We start from the raw sequence: 25,463 nt of genomic DNA on the forward strand, positions 1-25,463 counted from the left end.
TGATATGCTGAAAAGAAAGAATGAATATGAAAGAATAGTCTTCTAAATGCAAATGGCATGAGTGTTACAGATGCAGAAGAGGTTGTTCAACTAATGAGTGCCCATTTTGTTAAAAGCTAATAACTTGGTGTATGTGACATTGAGCTCACTGCTACCCCCTCACTGGATGAAACTCAGGTGTATGAGGACGAGGTATTAGAGCTGTTGCACAAACTGAAGAAGAATTCAACAATAGGGACTGGTGAGATATTCCAGAAGAGGGGAGATTAGACAGGAATAGAAAGAATGTATGGTAATTCCATTGCACAAGGGTGGTGCAAACACCGATGTATCCAACTATCAACCAGTTAGTATCTCAGGAGTGGTGGTGAAGATTTTGTCAAAATTGGTTAGGACTCGCATTCAGAAATGAGTGCGATAACTCAAAAGATAATTCCAATGCTGAAACAAATGTTTACACGTAAAGATGTCATTTTGCTTTTTTACAAGGCCTTGTTAAGACCTCACTTGGACTATTGTGCACGGTCTGGTCTCCTGGTTTCTGCTGTGAGAGACAGAGAGAGAGTGTAAAGGAGAGTGTTAAAATAATATCAGGATTGTGGAATACTGATTATGAAGACAGATTGAGAATTTGTAGACTGCCGACACTAGCAAACAGGAGAAAGAGGAGTGATGTGATTGATACTTAAACTTCTGAAAGGGTCATACAGGATATTTATTTGATAGAATTTTCAATTTATGGAGGGTGTTGAAAGGACAAGAGAACATCCTTGGAAGCTCAGAATGAATTCTGCTAAGAAGGGGGGTGAAGGCTAGATTTTTCTCTCATAGGGTGGTGTACGATTGGAATGGATTGTTATTGGATGTTGTGAGTGCAATCAAGGCGAATGAATTCAAGAATATATATGATAGTTGATGCATGTGGTCTGTGGCTTCCCTTGATGAGTCCCTGACTCCCTTGAGGTCTCTCTTAATCATTTTCATCATCATCATCTCTGGAGCGATTGTGAAGATTTTAGAGAAGTTGGGCAAACAAGCTATACTTTAAAAGGAAGGAACACGATGGGTTTACTAAATGGAGGTCATGCCTGAACTATTTACCCATATTTTATATATTATGGCTGAGTTGCATAAAAGGAATGGATATACTATTCTGTGATACTGGTGGACTTTTCTTAGGTATTTGATATCACATGAAAGGCTGTTTCATAAACTGAAGGATTCCATTAATAGCTTTAATGGAATAAGCACAGCACAGGTATATAATTATGCTTACATTTAATTGATCCTATATTTCATCTCAGTCACTGAACATCAGGGATACAATATTGAAATTGTCAAAACACACACAAAAATGCACAAAACAATAAGTGAAGAAAAATTAAACTGAAAGCCAAGCAATTAGCTAAATATTTAACATCACTTACTGGTCATTCTTCATCTTTGAAGTCTAGCAGAAAAATAATAGTGAAACTTGAATGAGATTTTTTTTTATTGCAACAATTAGCAGCATTTTGTATAATTTGCATAATCTCTAACGTATTTTGTCATCATTGGTTCATATTATTTCCATTTGGAAATGCAAGCGGATGATGGTATAGTATGTTAGTGATTCCTGTTCTTTCCGTCAGTAGGGTAAACATCAGAAAAGTTGTGTTTTTAGTAAATGTATGTCTGGTGTGTTCATCACAGAACTGGAGAAGCGAAATTTTGAACAATGTTGTGCAATTATATTTTGTGCTAAACTGAACAATAGTGTTTTTAAAACATTCCATAATATTAAGCAGGCAAGTGGTAATGATTCTTTATCATATGCTTAAGTGTTCAAATGGCATGAGATGTTTTTGTATTGGGGAGAGAAAGCTTGTAAGATGAGCAGTATGCAAGGAGACCATAACAAGAACAAACAGCAACATTCAGCAGGTATGGTACTGCATCCATGATGATCAGTATTTAATGCTCAGGATGATCTCAGAAGAATTGCATATTAGCTGTTTGACTGTTCACAAGATTTTGACTGAACATCTGGGAATGAAAAAAAGTGTTTGAAAATGGGTAAAAAAAATTATTGAACAAAAAGATCCCCGCCACAATGCTTCTGCAGAAATGCTGAAATGACCTCAAACTAAAACAAACCAGTTTTTAGATTGTCTTATTACTTTTGATAAGAGTTGGTTTTTTGGGTACATTCCTGAAACAAAATGCCAAAGTTTGGCATGGCATGTGAAAAATTCTCCAAGACTGAAGAGGGCATGCATGAGAGAGTCCAGAATGAAAACCACAATTGTCATCTTTATCAATGCCATCCATCTAGAATTTGTATCTCCTGGAACAACTGTCAATCTGTAGTGCAATTGGAAGAACGTTATGTTGCGCCCTTCGATTGGAAAAGGCTTAAATTCGATTCTCGTCATGATGGGAGTAATCTTTATATGGACTTTTTCAATTGAAGGTGAGTTAGCTGATCTCATACGGAGGTAGCAGGGTTTTTTCTCCCGGAAACTCGGGTTTTTCATCACACATACAGACAAATCGGCCCTTTGAACAAACAAAAAATACTATTTGTGGTGGTGGGCAGTAGATGGCATTAATGTGCAATTGGTATTAGAGGTTTGGTGTAGTGGTGGAGACAGACAGTAGTACAATAGGTGTCCTCCCGCGATGAATCTTCGGACTCTTTAGAGGTGTCACGAATAATAATAATAATCAAATTTGTTACAAAAAATTTCCTTGAGGGGTTGTGAAAACATGTCTTACAGGTGCATCCAGAGATTGCAAATGGTTGGATCTTGCATTATAACATTGCACCTTCTCATTCTGCACTGCCAATTTGTGAATATTTTGCCAAAAAATGCATTCCAGTGTTGAATGAAACATTCACCATGATTGCTTGTCTTCTCTCTTATTTCTTTTCTCAAGTTCAAAAGCAAGTGACTGTTGAAAACATCCAAAAAGCCATGACAGGGACCCATTAACAAGGTAAGAGGACTTCCAATATAAGAAGGAATGTTGGGACCAGTGCATTTTATATGAGGAGGGGGGGGGGTTAATTTGAAGATGACCATGATGTATTCAGATGATTATTTGAATACACAATTTTTTATACATTCTGTGTCATTCTTTTTCTGCTAGACCTCATATATTAAAAATTCTACTCACTTCATTCCATTGATTTCATAATTCCACTGGTTTTAAATAATGATTTCATGGTGAACGTTGATGGTGCCTTTTCTGACACTTTAAATTTACTGAACCCCCCCCCCCCCCCAATATTATTGATGTTTTCAATTTTGCCATCTATACTGGCTACTTCTAATTATTAAGAGCATTTTGAAAAACATACTCTTAATACTGTTATTCTCAAACCTTCTGTCTCAGATATATTGATGTGTTCTCCATTTGGCCAAATGTCTCAGGTGCATTAGACTCCTTTCTCCTCCATTTCAAACAGTGAGCATCCCAGAATCAAGTTCACTATAGAAAAAGAAAATAATCATATCTTGCCTTTTGTAGATACTCTAATCACATCTTCCCTTTCTTTCTCAATTTACAGAAAACCAACCACATAGGTAGATTCATACACAAACTTTCCCATCATCCCCTCTCTCAACAATATGGTGTTCTCAAAACTCTTTTCAATAGAGCCTCCAACCTCTGTTCTACTTAGGCTTACATACCTTTCTGTTCAGTGGTTCAATACAATTATGAAAAGATCAACAAACTGTTTCTCACATCCCTCTCAACCTGAATCTGAACTTCCCAGATTTAAGGTGCCCTCCTCGGACCATTGTTGTTTAATGTATGTATTGATATCGGGAAGGATCTGACAGAAAGTTTTCAATTGTTTGCTGTTGATGCAAAGATAGACAGGGCGATCAGAGATGTTACTGATATACAGCAGGGTGATTTGAATTGGCTGGAGTGTGTGCAAGCAATAATGGCTCTCAATTCAATGTTAATAAGTGTTAATTTATACACTTTGGTGTAATGAGATATCCAATGAAATATTATATTGGTGAGGTTATGCATGGAGTAATTGACAAAGCTAGGGATATTGGAGGTATGGTGGATAAGAAGTTCAAGGTCATGTAGCAAAAATTGCAAACACAACTCATAGGAACAATTGCAATGTTGAAACAACCATTGACATATAAGGATCTTTTTCTCTTCTTCTTGGCTTTGCATGTTAGGCAATTGTTTGCCTTTAATGTTTTCAAGGGTTTAAAAAGTCTTCTGCCCAAAATCCTCCTGGGTCTTCCTCTTGATCAGTGTCCCTTTGGTTTATATTTCTAGGCAATATTTGACCCTATCCCTGTTTTTCCAGTTCTTGCTCTGTAGTTTGTGATGTCTTCTGTTATGTTAATTATGGGTAATTGTTTTCTTATTTTTTTCATTTCTTATCTTGGCTATTCTTTTATAGCATGTGAACAATCTTAGGAACTTCATTTCTGCAGTTTCCACTTGTTTTTTATCTCATTCTCCCCAGGTCCATGTTTCACCGCTAGATTTCAGAATTGGTTTGGCTGTTATTTTATATAGTTTTATTTGGGTTCTAGACATCTGTTTATTGAAGTGTCTGTTCAAAGTTCCAATGACTGCTAGGAATTTTTTATGCAATGTCGATTTCTCCATTGGGGCTTATGTAATTTCCTAAATATTTAAATTTGCTCCCTTGTTCTATTACTTTGTTGGAGATGACTAGTTTGCATCTTTTAATTTCTTTACCTTGAAATGCTATTGATTTTGTTTTGTTTATTGAGATATAGAAGAGTATTGGTGATAATCCACTTCCATGAATGAGACCTCTATTGGTAATGATATAAACTGGGGTACTTAAGGGTCAAAGCTGTATAACCGAGAGGAGACCTCCGCATAGCCTTAACAGAATGTGGAGAATGGACCAGGGCTTCTGACCTAATGTCCAATCCTCACCTTCTCATGGTGCACCCTGTTAGGTATCTCCCTGGATACTGAACAAAAGAGAATGGACCGGCAATTTGGAATTTAGGCAAACAAATTGTATTCTTATTGGCTTAAACCACAGCCAGCTGAACGCTTATATGGAATAAAAGAGAAATTTGCCAAAACATCAAAATAGCAGTACATAAGACAGTGTTTAATTTAAATAAATTATAATACTGAATTAACTCATGTAAAATATAGTAGCTAATGTAAGATAACCAATGTAAGTGAAAGTTTACTTTAGTCTCCTAACTTAAACAGATTTGATGGTCTGCATTTGTCTCCTTTGTGGGAGATAGATGCAGAATCAGCTAATATTTCTTAACTTTTTTTTAATTGTGTGTGTGTGTGTATATATAATATAATACAATACAATATTATAATATATAATAATAATAATAATGTGTGTGTGTGTGTGTGTGTGTGTGTGTATTTTTTTTTTTTTATTAATATAGTTTTCCTAAGTATCAAAGGCATCTTCAGTACTAAGCTGATCGAACAATAACTGATAATACCAAAAGGCGCTACCTAAAATTTAATTATTTTATTTTATTTATTTTTTATTTATTTATATTATATTATTTTTTAATAAGTTAGGAAATTTAATGGCCTTTTTTTAGTAATCTTACATTAGCTACTTAGGTGGTGCCTTTTGGAATTGTCAGTTATTTTTCAATTTGCTTTGTACTGCAGATGCCTTTGATACTTAGGCAAAAATTATACTTATAAAATAATATTTTACATGAGTTAAATTCTGGTATTATAATTTATTTAAATATGCTTACTCACTGTATTTCCTTATTAAAAGTCAGTGTTCAAAAACCATTTCTAAGTTATGGATCTTTATGGATCCCAGAGTTAGGTTAGAAAGAAAGCACTTGATCAAAGACTAGAGACTACAGATATGAGGGTTCTGAGAAAAATTAGGGAAGGGAGCAAACAAATGTTATCAGTGGTGGAATCATATTGAAAATGAAGATATTAGAAAGGAATAGGACATAAATTGAATGGGTGAGGAAAGGTTAGCGAAACAGGTGTTATGCTAAGATATCAGGAAAGAAACCCAGAGGATGACCAAGGTTAAGGCAGATTGATTCATTCAGAAGTGCCTTAGAAGCATGAAATGTCAGATATGACAGTGTTGTAGTGCTGACAAGTAATAGACTAATTTCGAAGAAAATTGTGGATAGGAGATTTAACCATGTAGGGCTATCATAGTCCTAAACATCTTTTGAGGGTATATATAGGGAAATTGATGATGGAGAAACATTATTCAGATGATTTTCACACTAAGAATTAAATATTTTCATCTTATTTTCTAAATAAAATTTTTCTGGATTACTCTCAGTTGAGAAAGTGTACTGATTAAAAAAAAAAAAAAAAAAGAGCACTTTGTTCTATTGTGATATGTTTATTATTATTTAGCATTGCTTTACAAGTTTGTTTCTTGGTAGAAGATTGGTGTGTTATTCTTAGTTTTTTCTTATTTTATTTTATTTTATTTTTCTTATTTTCATTGTAGTGCAAGAGGTGCATATCAGGATAGCATGATCCATTTACTTCTTGGAGTTGATCTTTTACAGGTATAAGCACATTCAGTGCTAGAATTTGTTCTTTTTACAGTTAGAATTTCTTTTTGGTGAATAAAGAAAAATACTGAATGTATCACACTGATGTAATAAACATTTTAAATGCTGAAAATCAAAGGTGTTTGGCAATCTTCATCTATAAAATTTGAATTTGTGGATTAATTTATAACACAGAAAAGAAAAAAACTAGTTATTTATTCAGTTGCTAATACTTTGCTGATTTTATATGTTGCATCTTCAGAGCAAAAATAGTTTGGCAAAATATGCAAACAGTAACAGTAAGCTATTAGCAGTAAATTGCACAAAATTTTAATAAATAAACAGAACAAAAAGTCATAAATTTGTTGTTTTTTATTGTTAAATAAAGAGGAGTTTACAACTAATAAGTGTTTATCTAATAGTAGAATTCTGTGTTCTTCATAATGATATCTTCATGCGAATTCGGGACAAAGAATAAAACCATGTATAGGGAACTTGAAATAGGAGGTGATCACCATTGAGTATTGAGCATAATGAAATTGAATATCATATTCAAAAGAAATGGGTTTAAGAAAGTTTAAAAAAAAAATTAAAAAAAGAGTCAAAGTTAAACAGCTTTCAGAGGTGATCTGTAAACTCAGATGTAATACACACATTATTTAATAAAAAAAGTAAAACAGTGAAAACAAGAACGAAACCTTAAAGAATTCAAGATAGGTTTAGAAGGGGAGAAAATTAATTCTGCCTCAGATTTCTTGTTGAAGTTATCTGTAAGGATGTGAACTGTAGATTAAAATACACAAACATTATTCAAGAAAAAAAATGAGAATAGAAACCAAACCTTGGAAATTTGGTGGCAAGCCTTGAAGCAAACATAGATTGATTCAGCCAGAAAGGCATTTGGTGAGGTTGTCTGCAAGGATAGAAAAATCAGAACTCTGTGGTGGACAGGAAGTTAAAGAGACAGTGAAGGAAAAGAAGAAAACATATTGAAAGTTATTGACGAATAAGTCAGCTTGTACTCTTACAGAATACAGAGACATATGTAAGAAAGCTAAACACTTTGTAAAACTAGCTAAACAAAAGGCCATGGGAAAACTTTGATAAGAACATAGAAAAAAATATCAAGAAAGTGGCAAGATATTTTGGTGGTTGTTGAAAAAGCTAGAAATGGAAGAAAGAGTGCTGTAAAAGGAATTAGAGATGACAAAGGTGACATGCTTTTTCTCCAGTTTGCACTGGAGAAAAAGATATCCTTGAAGTATGGAGTAATTACTTCGAAAAATTGCTAAATGAAACAAGCAGCGATAGCACAATGGTAAAAAAACAGTCAACAGGCATGCAATCAGGAAAACCATGCTCGAAGTAGAAAAAGCCATCACAATCCCGAAATGTGGAACGGCAGCTGGAGTGAAAAAGAAATGCTCAAGCATGCAGGTATAAGTGTCTTGCAGAGGCTGCACTGCATAGTTCAGAAGGACTGGACAGAGAGATGAATTCCAGATGATTTGAATAGAGCTCTGATAGTATCCATATACAAAAAAAGGGAAATAAAACTGAATGTGAGGATTACAAGTGTATTTCCATACTAAGCGTTACTGGCAATATTTACACACATATACTTGTGGAATGGTCAAAATGGATGCTTGGTGAAGAACAAGCTGGAAGCTGGATTCAGGCCAAATAGAAGCTGTCAGGATCAGATTTTTACTTTTAAGACAAATGGTAGAGAAATTGTGGAAATATAACGAAGATCTGTATTTAAGTTTTGTAGACCTGCAAAAACACATATGACAAGGTGCCAGGAGAAAAGCTATTCAAAATGCTTCAGTCATACAATGTCAATGGAGCATTATATCAAACAATACTTGGTCTTTGAGTTGTAAGTCAGCATTTAGAATCAAAGGAAGTACAGGAAGATGGTTTGATGTTAAATCTGGTGTCAGACAAGGATATGCATCGTTCCCTCTGTTATTCATTATCTATATGGATCATATTATGAAGGAAAGCAATATTAAAATTGATACCAAAATTGGAGATGCTAATCTTAGCTCTTGGCTTTATGCAAATGATGTTACATTTTTAATTAAATCCAGTACAAGTCTGCAAGATTCCCTGACTAAATTGAATAACTTCTGTAATAAATTTTATATGAAAATCAGCAACAACAAGACACAATGAAAATAGGCAGAAACATTGAAAATATCAACTGCATCAGGAATGGAGAACCTGTAGAACAAGTAGAACATTTCAGCTACTTAGGCACGATTTTTAGTGAAGATTATTATTATGTGACACCTCCAGGGAGTACAAAGACTCATCGAGGGATGATACCTACTCTACGTCTCTCTGTCTCCACCACTCAATTCACCATATACACCAATGCCATCTACCACCCACCACCACTAGTATGATAAATTAAATATGAAAATAGACAACAGAATCAACAAAGCTGGTATGGTAGAAAGTCAAGCGAATCAATTTATATGGAAAAAGAGAGAAATTAGTCAAAACACTAAATTAACTGTATACAAGACAGTGTTCAAACCAAGCTGAGTATTGTGTTAGAAGTAAAACTCTTGACCAAAGAATAGAGACTGCAGATATGAGAGTCCTAAGAAAGATTAGGGGCATGAACAGATGGCATCATTGACAATTTCATATTAAAAACGAAGATAATAGGAGAGAACTTGAAATTGTTAACATCCAGGAATGTGTGAGCAGAGCTAATCTCGGGAGGAGATATGGTCACTTAAACAGAATAGGAGAGGAAAGATTAGCAAAACAAGTGTTCTCTGCAAGGTTGGCAGGAAAAAGACTCAGAGGAAAACCAATATAGGTGGATTGATGCAGTAAAAAGTGCCTTAGAAGGCAGAAGTATAAGATCTCATAATGTTGGCGTCTTGACAGGTAACAGATTTATTTGGAGGAAAATTGTAGATAGGAAGTTAGTAATCATGTAAATTTTTCATGTAGTACTATCATATCCTGTACACCCTTGAGGGTACAAGTCAGGAATTTGATGATGAATTTCTTAGAATGCAACCCTTTCTATATTCTTGTAGATAAACTTATATGTTGGTTACACATGACTTTAAACATCTTCTTGGAACATTCTTCCAAGAAGATGTTTAAATTTCCAAGAAGATCTTCTTGGAAATTGCCATCTTCTTGGAACATAAAAATGTGAGATGTGCATGCAGGCACTAACAACAGGCAAGTGAGGCTGATGAAGGCAACTGAAGTTGGTCCTAGAGTCCCATAGGTGCTCCAAAGCATGCTAAATTGGGTTGTCTTGGCTGTTGGGCTGATGTTCTTAGGATGCAAGCTTCCCAAATTTTTCAGCAGTCTCTTGCATCCAAATTTGTTGAGGTTTGGGAAGTTTTTTAGCACTGAGGCTGATTCCAGGAACAATCTTTCATATTTATATTTGCTGCAGTGTAGTAAAGTGGCTTTCTTCCAGTGTATTTTGTGGCGAGTATCTAGAGCAGCGATTTTCAACCGGTGTGCTGTGTGAGGTCTTCAGGTGTGTCGCAAGATTTATGAAAACAAATTAATTGAAAGAAATAATGTCTTAATTTGCGCATTTATTTATTAGTATCTAGTCTTCCATCTTCTTGTGTGTGTAAATCAATCAAAATTATGCCTGTTTTTTTGCCAGATCATCAAAAAAATTAAAAGAATATATTTTTAGTATGCCCCAGAATTTTAATAATTAGTCTAGGTGTGCTGTGTTATGAAAAAGGTTGAACATCACTGATCTGGAGCATGGTCAGCAAGTAGTCCAGAGTGACTATATTGGTGAAATTGGCGTAGACTATGTTCGGATATCCTGATATTAACTGTCCTGCCTGTTTGGCCGTAGTAGGGCAATTTACAGCTGTAAGGGACCTGGTATACTCCAGGTAGGTCTAGGGAAAGTGCTGGTCTTTAGTGGAGCAGATAAGAGATGCCAATTTCTTATATGGTTTGTAACAGGTGGTCAGATCATATTTTTTTTAGGATTTTTGTTAGCTTTTCAGAAGTGCTCGGGATACAAGGAATGGTGATAGATTTAGTGTAATCTCTGTTATGAAGGGGGGGGGGGTTAAAATTTTTTAATATTTTCTGGATTTTTGGGAGTTTTAACCATTGGCTAAGAAGGTGCTAAGGATATTTTTAAGTTCAATAATTAGGGTATTCCTATCTGAACAGATTAATTTAGCCCTGTTATATTGTTATAATCCTGTATTGTTGTGAGGGAGGTGGGTGATTGCTGGTGAATGTATTCTCCCTGTATGGGTTGGTTTTCTGTAAACAGAGAATGCCAAGGATCCATCAGGTTGGCATGCTATCAGAGTGTATGTAATCAGAGTATCTAGGAAAGGGAGACTGTTGTTGTTTTCCTTTTCCAAGGTGAACTGGATTCTGGGGTGTTGATTGTTTAAGTGTGTTAAGAAGTTGTGGAGTGTATCTAAGCCATGTGGCCAAATAGCGAACACATCATCAACATAGCGTAACCAAACAGTGGTTTTTTGTTGGGCTGAGTTTAAGGCTTTTTCTTCAAAAGTCTCCATAAAGAAGTTGGCCAAGTGGAGAGAGTGGAGAACCCATGATTGTCCCCTCTATCTGCTTGTAGAATTTTCCTTACCAAATGAAATAGCCTGAGTTCATGGTAAACTGAAATAGGGCTGAGATATTGGGAAGAAATTTGACTTGGATGAGATCTAAGGTATCTTTGAGTGGGACATTTGTGAATAAGGAGGAGACATCAAAACTGACCATTATGTCAATGTTTGGACTGAGAGGTTTTCTGTACTGGTTTTAAAGTGCGCCGAGTTTTTCTGTTGTTGTTTTAAGGATACTTGCGACATAAGACTGAATGATATAATCACGTAATCACAAGAAAGATATTTATTTAACCAAATAAATATTCGGTCTGGAAATAGCAGACGATGGTCTGCTATTTCCAGACCGAAATATTTGGTTAAATAAATATCTTTCTTGTGATTACGTGATTATATCATTGAGTTTTTCTGTTCTCTTGGAACGCGGGTGGCATTCCAATGCAGATTGCCTTCAGTGACGTGAAACGGTGTTTTAATTTTACACAGTTTGGGATCACTTTATTATCCTGTAGTTGAATACTATAGCTACTCCTTCTTTTCCCTGATTGTTATTGCCTGAATATAACATTTTGTATTTAGAACATTTTGAAAACTGCTGAAAGATCTCACCAGTTTTTGTCTTTTTTGTTTTTTCAGTCACCCCTATTATGTCAATCTGGTACTTATCTAATTCCTCAGCCATCTCCATTTCTTTGCCATTCAGGCTTCTTTTGTTGATAGTACTGATCTTGAATTCTGATGATATTGAGGTGGTGTGTGTGTGTGTGTTTCATGATTTGTTCCAGTATCTGACTTTTCGCTGTTAGCCCCTTTTTCTCTGGGAAAACAACATGTGCCTTGTTTAACTGGCGATGGCTCAGCCAGCATGAAATTCTCATGTTGTACCATCATTTTATTTGTTTTAAGCCAATAAGAATACAATTTGTTTGCCTAAATTCCAAATTGCCGGTCCATTCTCTTTTGTTCAGTATCCAGGGAGATACCTAATAGGGTGCACCATGAGAAGGTGAGGATTGGACATTAGGTCAGAAGCCCTGGTCCATTCTCCACATTCTGTTAAGGCTATGCGGAGGTCTCCTCTCGGTTATACAGCTTTGACCCTTAAGTACCCCAGTTTATATCATTACCAACTTCATATTGACAATTTTTCTTTAAATGAGTCTGGTTACTCCAGTATCATTGGATCTTATATTTTGGTCTTCTGAGGCACTTTTTACTTGTTCAGTCCACTTAGATTTCAATCTTCCTATGGGTCTTTTTCCTGCAGTCATTAAAAAAAAAAAAAATCCTTTTTTTTTAAGTCTCTCCCCTCCCATTCTGTTTTAAATGGCAATATCACACAAGATTAGCTCTGCTCACATCCTGAATGCTAACAATGTGAAGAATCTTCCTAATATCCTCTTTCCTAATATGATTCTACAATTGATGCCATCTGTTCATTCCTCTTTATACTTCTCAGAGCTCTCATATCTGTGGTCTCCAATCTTTGATTAAATGATTTATTTTTCATTTTTCACTAGCTCTCAGATCTTTAAGTTAAAATTTGTTTTAATGCTGTCTTGTATATCATATATTTTTATTCAATTGACTGTCTTCCGAGTAGTTTTGCTAATTCTTTTGTCTATTTCCATATTTAATTTGGCATCTTCACTCAAATTGTGATTGAAATAGCTGAAATGTTTTACTTAATTTATAGATTCTCCATTCAGGATGCAGTTGATGTTTTCAGTATTTTCTGCTATTTTCATAGTCTTCATCTTGCTGATTGAGGATGTTATTGGAGAAGAACAGTGTGGCTTTTGGAAAGGAAGATCCTGTGCAGATCCTATATTTACACTCAAACAAATTATAGAAAAAAGAATAGAATTTAACCTGCCAACATATATGGCCTTCCTGGATTATGCAAAAGCATCAATCAAATCAACACAACAAAATTAATATACTGAATGAATTGAAAGCTCCACCTCGAAACACCCAAAGCAATAGCAAATATAATGGAAGAAAGCCATATTAAAATTAATAATGAAGTAATCGAAAAAATTAAAACCAATAGAGGTGTCATTCAAGGAAGTGGATTATCACCAATACCCTTCAATATATAATATGGAAAAAGTTTCAAGACAGTGAAGGAAAAACAAAATCATAGGAATTAAAATAGGAAATAAAGAATTAACCAGCCTTTTGAATGCTGATGATCAAGTTATTTTTTCTGAAAATGAAGACCAATTACAGAAAAATCTAAATGTATTGAATAAAACAATAGAACAGTATGAGAATCTCAATAAATAAAATGAAATCAATAGCATTTCAAGGTAAAGAAATTAAAAGATGCCAAAATTGTCATCCATAACAAAGTAATAGAACAAGTGAATAAATTTAAATATTGAGGAAATTACATGTCCCAATGGAGAAGTTGACATTGCATATAAACAGCAAAAATTCCTAGCAGTCATTGGAACAGCTACTTCAGAAAACAGATGTCTGTTTTCTGAAGTATCAGCAACCCAAATAAAACAATTCTGAAATATGTCAGTGAAACATGGACTCGGGAAGAATGAGATAAAAGATAAGTGGAAGCTGCAGAAATGAACTTCCTAAGACTGCTCACAGGCTATCGAAAGACTAGACAAGATAAAAAATGAAGAAATAAGAAAACAATTATCCATAATTAACATAACAGAAGGCATCACAAACTATAGAAAGAACTAGAAAAAAACATAGAAAGAATGAATGAGGACAGATGGCCAAATATTTTCTGGAAATATAAACCAAAGGGACACTGATCAAGAGGAAGACCCAGGAGGAGATGGGCAGACTTTTTAAACTCTTCAGAACGTTACAGACAAACAATTTCCTAATATAGGAAGCCAAGAAGATGTGTATTTGTGTGTGATGTAGTTAGTCTCTCAGTCCTTAAAAGACTGAAATATAAGATATGACAATACTGGAGTCCTGATAATAGATTAATTTGGAGGAAATTGCTGTTAGAAAATTAGTAATGTAAACTTTCATGTAGTATTATGTATCCTGTGCATTCCTTGAAGTTATATATAAGGAATTTAATGATAATCGTTCAACATATGTTCTGGTTCAATTTGATTCCCTTCTATATGCATATCTTGGTATGCCTGCACATTCTGTATTATAATACCATTCACATCTAATTATGGAGATTTTCTGAATTCAGAAATGAAAAATCAATTTAAAAAATTAGAGTAAGATGTTTTTTTTTTAATGATTGGTACCATTGGAGGAATTAATGCTAAAATAATTAGTTTTGAAAATTTATTAAATTAAATTAATTTTTTTATAAACTTTATAACCTCTTAATTCTTTTTATAGCATTCACTAGCTTGTTTCCTCCTAGAAAAAATTGGTGAGCTTGCAGCTTGTGATCAGTAAGTACACTATTATTATTATTATTATTATTACATTGCACTTATATGGAATCTCAGTATGTACTGGGAGGCTACTCTGCCATACACAGGCTACCTCACAAATGTATTCTTTCCTATTAATTGCATGTATTATGTAGTCTGTTTTTGAGGGTAGAAAAAATCATAATCTATGAATTATAAACACGTTAACACAAGAATATTTTAATGTTTGCCAAATATTTCAGTCTGAAACTAACAGACTATCCTCAGTGGCTTGATAGGAACAATTTTTACAAGGTAGAATACAGACAATTGATCATTCAAAAGTAGAACGAGCCGCATGATGTTACATTGCTAAGCATTAAAGAGAGGTAAATTTCATTAGTGATGAATAAATTATAGGTATTAATTCACAATTTCATATAACAATCTTAATTTATAAATTCAATTAAAGATAACATTAGACTAATGTAAGAATTAAAGTCTCAATTAAAAAAAATTTTTTTTTAGTGTGTTATCCAGATTAAACTTTCCCATATTTTTGACCAAGATATATATACAATCATTTTGATTCAAGTTAGGATGTTGAAGTAAGTAAGGCCTCAGCATTCGCTTTGAATAGGCGTTCAAATTTATAGCGACATCTGTAGAAGGCGAGTAATGTCACAAGTGTCTCTCAAGAATATAATCATAATCTATGAGATCAGCTAATTAATTTTGGAATTATTTGTATTACAGTATTTCAAGTGTTAAAAAAAATATTAGTCATCTCTTTTAAGAAAACAGGTGAGAATCAAACTAGGAGAATCTGAAAATCTTTTAATAAGATTATTATGCTTAAATTGATGTGATGTTGACATTACAATTCAGACAAGAAGAGTAAATTAGTTATGAATTATTTTCATTATCTTGATATTGTAACATGTCAAATGGGGCTTAATACCAAAGAAGTTTTCTTTCTGTAATAAATTTTATAATCTCTAAAAATCCAGTAAGCCGAGCGTTCAGGTTTATCATGTTGATTAAACCAAGATCTTTTTATAAGATGGGAACTTGTTCTTCACTATAATATGAGCAGTTGGTTTTTTGTTTTCTCCTTGGTGGATCAAATAAAGATAGATACTTTAGCGACTGGTTTTTATAGGTGTTGATAATCTGATATCTGTTTAATAAATAGAAAAACTTCCTTTTTTCATACTTGACTTTCTTATTGATCCTTTTAACAATTTAAGAAGCAATATTAAGATATCTTTACAAAATATCAACTTTTTTTGCATGAATAAATACTAGATAATGAACAGAACAGTTATTTATGATAGGAAAATAGGAATCAGAGTTTGGAGCTTCATTGGTAGACTATTATGAAGAAAGCATTGATTCAATCAGAGAAACATTTGGTCAAATTGTAATTAAGGATAAAAACAAATTCATGATGGTCACAAGATTTAGAGGCAATCATGGAATAGAAGAAAGTATATCAAATGTTCCTAGTAAGTAAGTCAGCTTATGCTCTGAGAGAATAGAGAGAAAAGTGAAGCTTTCTTTCATGATTTCAATGTGTATTGCCAAACACAAGTCCTTGGAAGAAGAAGACCTTTCTATGAATATAGAATATAATTATCAGGAAGATTGCAAAGCTAGTGAAAAAAAACAACAACTTTGAAATGCTGGAAAGAGAACTTTGAAAGGAATTGGAGATGAGACAACACCAAAGGCAAAGATATTCTGGATATCTTCAGTAATTACTTTGAACGATTGCCATGTGAGACAATCATTAACAAAACAGTGGTAGAAAATATTTAAGAGGAATGCAGTCAACAATACGAGGAGGCTGAAAAGTTTTAATAAACACCTAGAACAAAAATTATATTAAAGTAACTGATATAACCACAAGAAAGAACATATCTTAAAACTCTTTAACCCCCATTTTTCTTTAAATTGTAATAATTTGTTCTTTTTCTTTTAGAATATATATAGGAAGACATGTCAGAAGTTTTGAAGAAGTTTGAAGACACAGAGGTGCAGGCTGTCATCAATTTTTTCATGCTGCAAGAAAAGTCTACAATTGAGATTCACCACACTTTATGTGAGACTTTAGGGGACTGTGCCCCACCATACCCAGTAGTTGCCAGATGTGTGGCCAAGTTTAAAATTGGCCATCCTGAGACAACAGATGTCCCCAGCTCAGGAAGATCTTTCAGAGATTACGCCTGAAAATATTGATGCAATGCATGCCATGATCATTGATGATAGACGAATACAGCCAAAAGCATTGTAAAGACTGGAGATATCCAGGGAACTGCTTGGTGTCATTATCCACCAACATCTCGACATGCAGACGTTATCAGTGAAGTGGACAAAAGAGAGAATGTGTGCTGCCATCTCAAGGGATTTTGAGTCATTTTGAGAAATCAGGTGCAAATGTTTTGGCTCATATTGTGACTATTGATGAAACCTGGCTTCATCAGTATGACCCAGAGACCAAACAACAGTCATTGGATTGGAGACACAAAGGTTCTTCACAGCCAAAGAAGTTCCAAACCCAAAAGTCAGCAGGGAGGGTTCTTGCCATTGTCTTTTGGGATTTGGATGGTGTAATCCTTACCAAGTCTCTCAAAAAAGATGAAAATGTTACAGCAGCAGCAGTTTATTCAATAGCTCTGAAAGAATCAAAGGAGGTACTGAACCGTGAGAAACTGAGCAGAGACATATTATTTTTACAGGACCTCACCTGCTGACACTGCTTATGAAACCAACACACAATACCCAACTTTTTTCAATGTCTGCCTCACCCACCCTATTCACCTGGCCCCATCTGACTATTTCTTATTCCAGAGACACTTGGAAGGAACGAAATTGATCACAGATGATGAAGTTGTTGGATCCTAGTTCTTCTTAATCTGTACTTTGGATCCGACATTTAGTTATCACGATGTTCTTAACCTAAAAAAATAGTTGCTAGTTGATTTCTAATACAAATGTAGAGAAAATTTATATTTATAGACTGCGCCACTCTATATCTGAATTAGTTCAAAAATTGAAGATAAATCAACCCTCAACTATTTCTCCTTAATATATATATATACTGGCCAAGTATATTTAACTAACTTAATTCACCCGCTTTGGTTCGAATATTTTATGAATGGTGCAGTAAAAGAGATTCAGGCAAAAAACAACTTTAGGTAAACAAAAACAAACATTTAATTTTAAAATCACAAATTATACACTTAAGATCAAAATACTAAATAAGTTGTTATAAACACTTCAGCCTTTCTGATAATAAAGTCATGCAAACTCAGACAATGGTAATTCTGTTATCTCTACTTTACAGTCTTCTCACAGTTCCTTAAATTCCAAATACAATAAAATGTTCAGTAACACTTCTTCACAAACAATCACTTATAATTTTACACTTCGACTAATTCTCCACAATAGTTAGTTAGTATCAGGGAATTCTTAGATGAAACTCACACACTTCTCTGTACAGAAATATTAAGGTTGGAATAATCTTACCGATAATCTTTTCTTCTTTATTTACTTATATATAAACACTTTTTATAACTGTAAACACTTTGAACAGTAAACAGCACTCATTAAAATAATTCTTCTAAGCAATAACTGAATTAATCGCCGGTCACTACACACATAAACAAATGTTGTTGCATAAAGTACTACTGATCAGTCATGAAATAAGGCAGCATACAATAATTCCTTAACTTGAGGTTTTATATGCACAGTTGTTCATTCCTCCGGCATTCAATTTAATCCTTTAGGTACTATAATTCTTGACACCGCTATCATTAAACACAACTCTGTTGCCTCTAATTATTCTCTAGTTACTTCCTGCTATACTTCAAGTTTCCGTGTGTCCTTGAAAGGTCGGCCCTGAAATTAAATCTCAACTCAAGTAATCGCTAGTCTATCCGTATCACTTAGCTATCTTCCGTAGCTTTATTTGTTATTCTGAAACTTATAAGCTAACCGCTTCTCGACTAGTAGACTTTATTTAGCTGCTTGAGTGACTTGCCGACTCGCTATTATCGCAGTGTGATTTTCGAATGCCGAATGCTCCGCTTCCAACCTAATGCCAATCCCTCTCTTATAAATCTCTAATCTCCTAATTAATTAATAATTCCAGCGTTCATCGCTTATATATCTGTTTTTTTCTGCCTAAATTGTTCTCGTGATCTAAAAACTCTTTTCAATAAACTTTCTCCTCACGTTGTGTTCCAATTCTTGCGCTCGCTTACTTACATGCGTCTCCATGACAACAAAACAAAATATAATAAAATTGAGGTATTGCATAACGCTAAACTTCTACAAATAGGAATAAATAAAGAATATTTACATTTCAAATAATGCGCAGTTAAATTATCAAATACAAACTTTTATAATATTAACATAGTAATAAATAAAATAACTTAATAATATTTAATACAGTCTTTTCATTATTAACACATATATCTTTGATTAAATAATAAAATATTAAATAAGGTTAAAGGTAGTTATATGAATATTAAATTATAAACAAGTGAATTACATTAAATAATATTTACAAGTCTAGCCTATGTGATGGAAGATCATGTTGGATTCTGAAGCAAATAATAATTACTCTAATCTTTACATAATCAGAATCCAACAAAGTCATATCTGCAGCTGAGGGCTGCTTTGTGCAAAAAGGGAACGACTTTTTCTCAGAAGATTGCAAATGATGCAGCAACGTTGTAAAATGTGTATAACACTTCGTGAGGAATACATAGATAGAATAATGTGTAAGTTACATGGTTCTACCTCAGTTCCTTCATATCACTCCCTCAATTCTATCAAAAACCTGAATTGTGAAAAGGCTGCTGGAGTAGATGATATTCACCCAGGAATGCTCAAAGATGAAGATAGAAAATCTTTACAATTGTTGCACTCAAAAGACCAGGACAGAAGGTGAAATTCAAACTACAGAGGAGTATATGATTGGAGTAATAGCTCATAGTACTCATCTATAAAAAGAAAAAACTGAATGGGAGAATTAGAATTTCTCTGAGTGTTCTAAGCATAAGCACACTTGAGAGAGAAGACACTTCACAAAATTCAAGAACAGGCTGGGTCCAGGCCCAATAATGATTATCAGGATAAGATCACTTTAAGAACAATAATTGAAAATTCTGAGGAATATAACAAGTATTTGTAAGCTTTTAGATCTAGACTAGGCATATGTCAAGGTACAAAGATAAAAGCAGTTCAAAACACTAAGATTATATGCTGTAATTGATACAACATATTGAACAATATATAGTCTATATTTGATTTGTAAGTCAGCAGTTATAATTGAATAAGGTAAAAGAAGATAGTGAATGTAAAATCAGGTTGAGACAATGGCACAAGCTGTCTCTACTGTTATTCATCTCTCTCTCACACACACACACACACACGCACGATCATGTTATTAAGAAATGTGGTATTAACACTGATATCAAAATTGAGATGTTAATCTCAGCTGTTTATGCAGATAATGTTGTGCTCTTAAATAAATCCAGTACAAGTCTGCAAGATTCTTTAACTACAAGAGTGGTCTGAAAAGTTCTCGGCCTCAACTATAGATGGCAACACTATTGGCTAGAGCTTTTTTTTTTTTTTTTTTTTTTGTAAGTTGGTGCATCTGTCATAAGCATCCATGTGAAATTGCAAGTCATTCTATCAAGTAGTTTGTTTTATACAGCTGTCTGATGCAAAAGTGTTGTCTGTATCCCTTGAAATGGATAAAATTGAATATCGTGCAGTTATAAAATTCTTTGTAAAAGAAGGTTTAACTCCAAAAGAAATTCATTCGAAATTCATAAAACTTTATGGGCACTCTTCTTCTTCGTTTTCGACAATTAAGAAATCGGCTGCCGAGTTTAAACATGGATATACCAGCCTTGAAGATGATCCACATGAAGGAAGTCCAAAAAGTGTAACAACACCAGAAATCATTGATCAAGTGTCCGCACGGTTAGCCTAGTGGCTGTGTGCTTCGTAACCATATGATTGGGGAAGAAGTCTCCCGGGTTCGATTCCTGTCAAAGACGTGAGGAATTTGAGGATCTTCCTCAGCCATAGCCAAGTTAGCCGGTCTTGGTTGCAGACAGTAGAGTTTTTTCTGCCAGTTTATGTGGCTTTTTCATCCCGCAAGCAGGCAAACTGGCCCTGTGAACACACACGGATCTACAGCCATAAACCCCCCATGAGGGGACTCAATTCGCCCCAATAGGGACGGGGGGAGAAAAAGGGAGGAAACTCCATACGAATAAATAAAATTGATCAAGTGCACAGTATAGTATTGGATGACCAGCGAGTCAAAGTGTGTGAAATTGCTAAGACTATAGGCATTTCAAAAGAACGCGTAGGATATATTTTGCATGAAGAATTGCAAATGAAAAAGTTTTGCGCAAGATGTGTGCCCGCATAGATCAAAAACGCACTCGCATGAAAATCTCTGAACAGTGCTTGGAGTTTTAACAAGAATTAAAACTGATTTTGTGCTTCGATTTATTACTATGGATGTGATTTGGTATATAATATATATTGGACTCACCATTACACACCAGAATCCAAACAGCAGTCAAAACAGACAGATGCTGGTTGTTCAGCACCAAAGAAGACAAAGTCGGTTCCATCAGCAGGAAAGGTCATGGCATCAGTGTATTGGGATGCTAAAGGCATTTGTTTATTAATTATCTTGAAAAGGATAAAACAATAACCAGGGAATATTCTGATCTTTTACCAGACTAGATGAAAAATTTCATGAGAAAAGACCTGGTTTGCAGAAGAAAAAAATCATCTTTCATCAGGACAATGCACCTGCCCACAAAAGGTGTTTTGGTAATGGGAAAATTAAGGGGGGGTCTGCACTATAAATTATTGGAACATCCATCCTATTCTCCAGATTTGGGGAATAGAGTGGATGTTCCAATTTTTTTTCGAATCAAGAGGTGATTGCAGCTGTAGAGGGATATTTTGCAGATCCTAGGTTACTAAGAACCACTGCAGGGACTGGATAATGGCACTGGAGCATCGCTGGAATAAATGTATTAGTCTTAAGGGAGATTATGTTGAAAAATAAAAATAATTTTGAAATTATAAATTTGTTTTTTCATTGTTAGGCCAAGAACTTTTCAGACCACCCTCGTAAATTGAATAACTGCTGTAATAAATTTGGTATAAAATTCAGCAAGAAAAGACATTAGTGAAGATTGTAAATTAAATATGAAAATAGACATTAGAATGAGCTAAGTCGACACATCAGGGAATCAATTGAATAAATCTATAGCTACTCTATACTATAAAATGATAAGCTGAATTTGCCAACGTATGTGATGGCTTGAAATGGATGTAGGCTGTAACGTTTTTGTCAAGTTATTTGAAACGTTTTGAAACTCAGGGGCTACCCTGAGTGTTGAGTCTTCAAAATTCGAGTCGTCATAATGCAAGGAGAACCGGCCTACCAGTCCGGAACACGGGGGGTTGAGTGCCATAGGCATCAGGTGGTGGAGCCCCCTAGTGGAATAATAATTAGTTAAAACTCTGAAGTAGCACTGTACAAGATAATGTTCAAATCAATTTTAACATATATATTTGAGAACTAGGTTAGAAATAAAACAGTCGATCAAAATCTGGAGATCAGATATTACAATTTTGAGAAAAATTAGAGAAATGAGCAGATTGCATCAGTGCCACCATCATATAAAAAATAAAAATAATTTTTTAGAGAAAAATTGCATTGTTAGCATTCAGAAATGTGTAAGCAGAGCTAATCTCAGGTGGTATGGTCACCTACCAATGTTAACAAAATAGGTTTTTAATGCTGGTATTGCAAGAAAAAAAGGACCTGGAGAAAGAGTAGATGAAATGATTTAGATGTGTCTTTGGAGAGCAAAATGTAAGACCTGTCAATATTTGCAGTCTTTTCAAGTAACAGACTAATTTTTAAGAAAATTGTTGATAGGAAGTTAGTAGAGTAACTTTCATGTTGTACTATCATTATTATATCCTATTCATTATCCCTGGATTGTACATATCAGGATGTCAGAAATTATGCCTCTGTTGTGAAGTGGAAACAGCTGATAAAACATATCATTGATCATGGAAAAATATTGTTAAAAAGAAGATTCCCACATATTTACCCTAAAAACCTCTATAGTTTTTAGGGTCATCTCTGCTACCTTTTTTAAAGATAGGGATCACAATTCTATTTTCCATTCTAGGTTCAAAAATAAAAATGGAACTTAACTATTTATATTTTAATAAGTCAGAATATAATTTTGAATTGTTACTGCAGGCAAATGCATGTTGATTATTGAGTAAACATACTTATGTCTACTGATAGTAATAAATTAACTAAATTTCATCATAATGCCCGTCAAAGATTTAGGCCTATAGTGGTCTATTCTGGCCTTAGAAGTTATCGTTAATCTCTTAAGAGGACGTCCTAGTTTTCATTTTCCTAATGGTTTGTAATTTAAGGCTTGTTTTGGTAATCTTTCTGTTTTCATTCTTTCAACGTGTCCCACTCATTTATGTTTATATTTTTTCATTTTTACTATTACTGATTCCTGGTTTAATTCTTGCATAATTTCATTTTTTTGTGATCAAATAGAGTGTACTTTGCAGTTTTTCTCATAAACTTCATTTCAGCTGTTGTTAATTTTTTTTTTTTTTTGCTCAGATTTCACTTCCATACAATAAGACTGGTAGGGCTAATGTAGTCTATACTTATAATGTACTTTGTTTTTGAACTAAGTTAGGTTTAAATATAGAGTAAATAACACCTGTTATTTTTAAATATTTCATAATTTTTAAGTTTATATCTTCATTTTCATATGTAATTATACATCCTAGGTAGTTAAAAATGAATTCACCTGTTCTTAAATCTTGTTATCTATTACTGTTTTAGTTCTTATTGGATCTTGTCCTTTAAATGCTATCGTTTTTTTATTTTTCTGTTGATATTATTACATAACACCTCCAGGGAGTCCAAAGACTCATCGAAGGAGGGTACCTACTCTACAACTCTCCGTCTCCACCACTCCACCAACCGCAACTACCTTCATCATCAACACCAGGAGTGTCAAACTCAAATTAGACTGCAAGCCATTTGCTATAAAACTGTATCTCAGGTGGGCCGCAAAAAATTTTTGACTAAAAAAACCTGCACTAATTAGAATCGAAGGGAAGTGAAAAAATGAGTATAAATAAATTGGAAAATTAATAACAAAAATTTAATTTATTCTAAGCATTACAAGTCATAAAATCATATTATAATGATTATGACAACTCAAAAACAAATAATATAAAGAATATTTTTATTATATTAATATTTACAATAGATAGCATTTAATCCTAATTAAAACGAAATTAAATTTTAAATTAAGTGGATGAAAATTTTTTTATCCCCTTAATTTAATTAACTTCACCAGAAAAAATAGCCGTTTGAAATTAATTTTATTTAAATAAATCAAATATTTATTAATTATATGAAGAGCCAAAGGCTTCAATATGGGATGTAATATCCCTTAACTCAAATATTTATATATTTATGCATTCTAAAAAAAAAAAAAAAAAAAAGTATAAACTCTCATTAATAACTATCACAAAAATTTACAGAGCGTCCTGTTAGTTTGAAATTTTTTGTGTTTGTGTTGAAATAAAATACTTTTATTTTTATTTTTTATTTTTTTTGGCAATATAGAAAATAAATATCAAGAAGGTGGTAAAATATTCTGGAGGTTGTTGAAGAAACTTAAGAATGGAGGAAAGAGTACTGTAAAAGGAGTTAGAGATGATAAAGGTGACATGAAAACCGGAGAAAAAGATATCCTTGAAGTATGGAGTAATTACTTTGAAAAACTGCTAAATGAAACAAGCAGTGATGACAGCACAATGATAAAAAAACACTGACCAAGCATGCTTTAGGAATCCATATCCATATTTGAAGTAGAAAAAGCCATCAAAGGCTTGAAATGTGGAAAGGCAGTAGGAGTAGATGATATTCGACCAGAAATGCTGAAGTATGGTGGTATAAGAGTCTTCCAGTGGCTGCACTGCATAGTTCAGAAAGTCTGGACAGAGGGACGAATTCCTGATGATTGGAGTAGAGCTCTCATAGTACCCATATATAAAAAGGGAAATAAAACTGAATGTGAGAATTACAGAGGTATTTCTCTACCGAGTGTTCCTGGCAAGATCTATGCAAGTATACTTGAGAAACGGTTGAGAAGAATTGTGGAAGAAAAGCTTGGTGAAGAACAAGCTGGATTCAGGCCAAATAGAGGCTGTCAGGATCAGATCTTCACTTTACGACAAATAGTCAAGAAAGCATGGGAATATAACAAAGATCTGTATTTAAGTTTTGTCGATTTGGAAAAGGGATATGATAAGGTGCCAAGAGAGAAGCTATTCAATACGCTACAGTTATATGGTGACAATGGGGCATTATATCAAGCAATACTTGGTCTTTATTTGAGTTGTAAGTCAGCAGTTAGAATTGAAGGAAGTACAGGAAGATTTTTCATTTCTAGGAACAATTTGATCTCCTCTAAAAGTAAAAAAAAATCTCTTTTAGAACCGTATGACAAGATAACCAACGAATCTCTGTGTAATAAGGTAGCCCTTCAAATTCACTCTCCAAGTCTTTTAGAAATCGTGCAAACTGGTGGTGATTGAGGCCTCTGGATTGGATGAAGTTCATGGTATTTGTCACAGGCTTAAGTATGCTGCTCATTTCCAACATTTTGGAGCACAGGACCTGCTGATGAATGATGCAGTAGGAAGATTGCAGTTTTGGAATGTCTGGATACATTTCCTTTAACTTTGCTGCAGGTGTTGACACAAAACCTTTATTTTTTCCTATCGTTGCTGGAGCACTATCGATTGTTACTGCTACGAGCCTGTTCAGAGGAAGTTGATATTTTTCAAAA

General features: G+C 34.0%; 1 protein-coding gene across 5 annotated transcripts in view; it reads left to right on the forward strand.

Annotated features, from left to right (window-relative positions):
- Fancd2 (Fanconi anemia complementation group D2) overlaps positions 1-25,463 on the forward strand; it is an 883,021-nt gene that overhangs the window by 119,819 nt on the left and 737,739 nt on the right. For all 5 annotated transcript variants that reach the window (XM_090413132.1, XM_090413256.1, XM_090413216.1 and 2 more), the window contains 2 exons: positions 6,485-6,545; positions 14,480-14,535. In XM_090413132.1, coding sequence (XP_090269258.1) covers positions 6,485-6,545; positions 14,480-14,535 — 117 coding nt within the window. The remainder of the gene's footprint in view (positions 1-6,484; positions 6,546-14,479; positions 14,536-25,463) is intronic.

Source organism: Typopeltis vanoorti, chromosome 1 (assembly GCF_054136105.1).
Source record: "Typopeltis vanoorti isolate ZY-2024b chromosome 1, IOZ_Tvanoo_1.0, whole genome shotgun sequence".
NCBI lineage: Eukaryota > Metazoa > Arthropoda > Arachnida > Uropygi > Thelyphonidae > Typopeltis > Typopeltis vanoorti.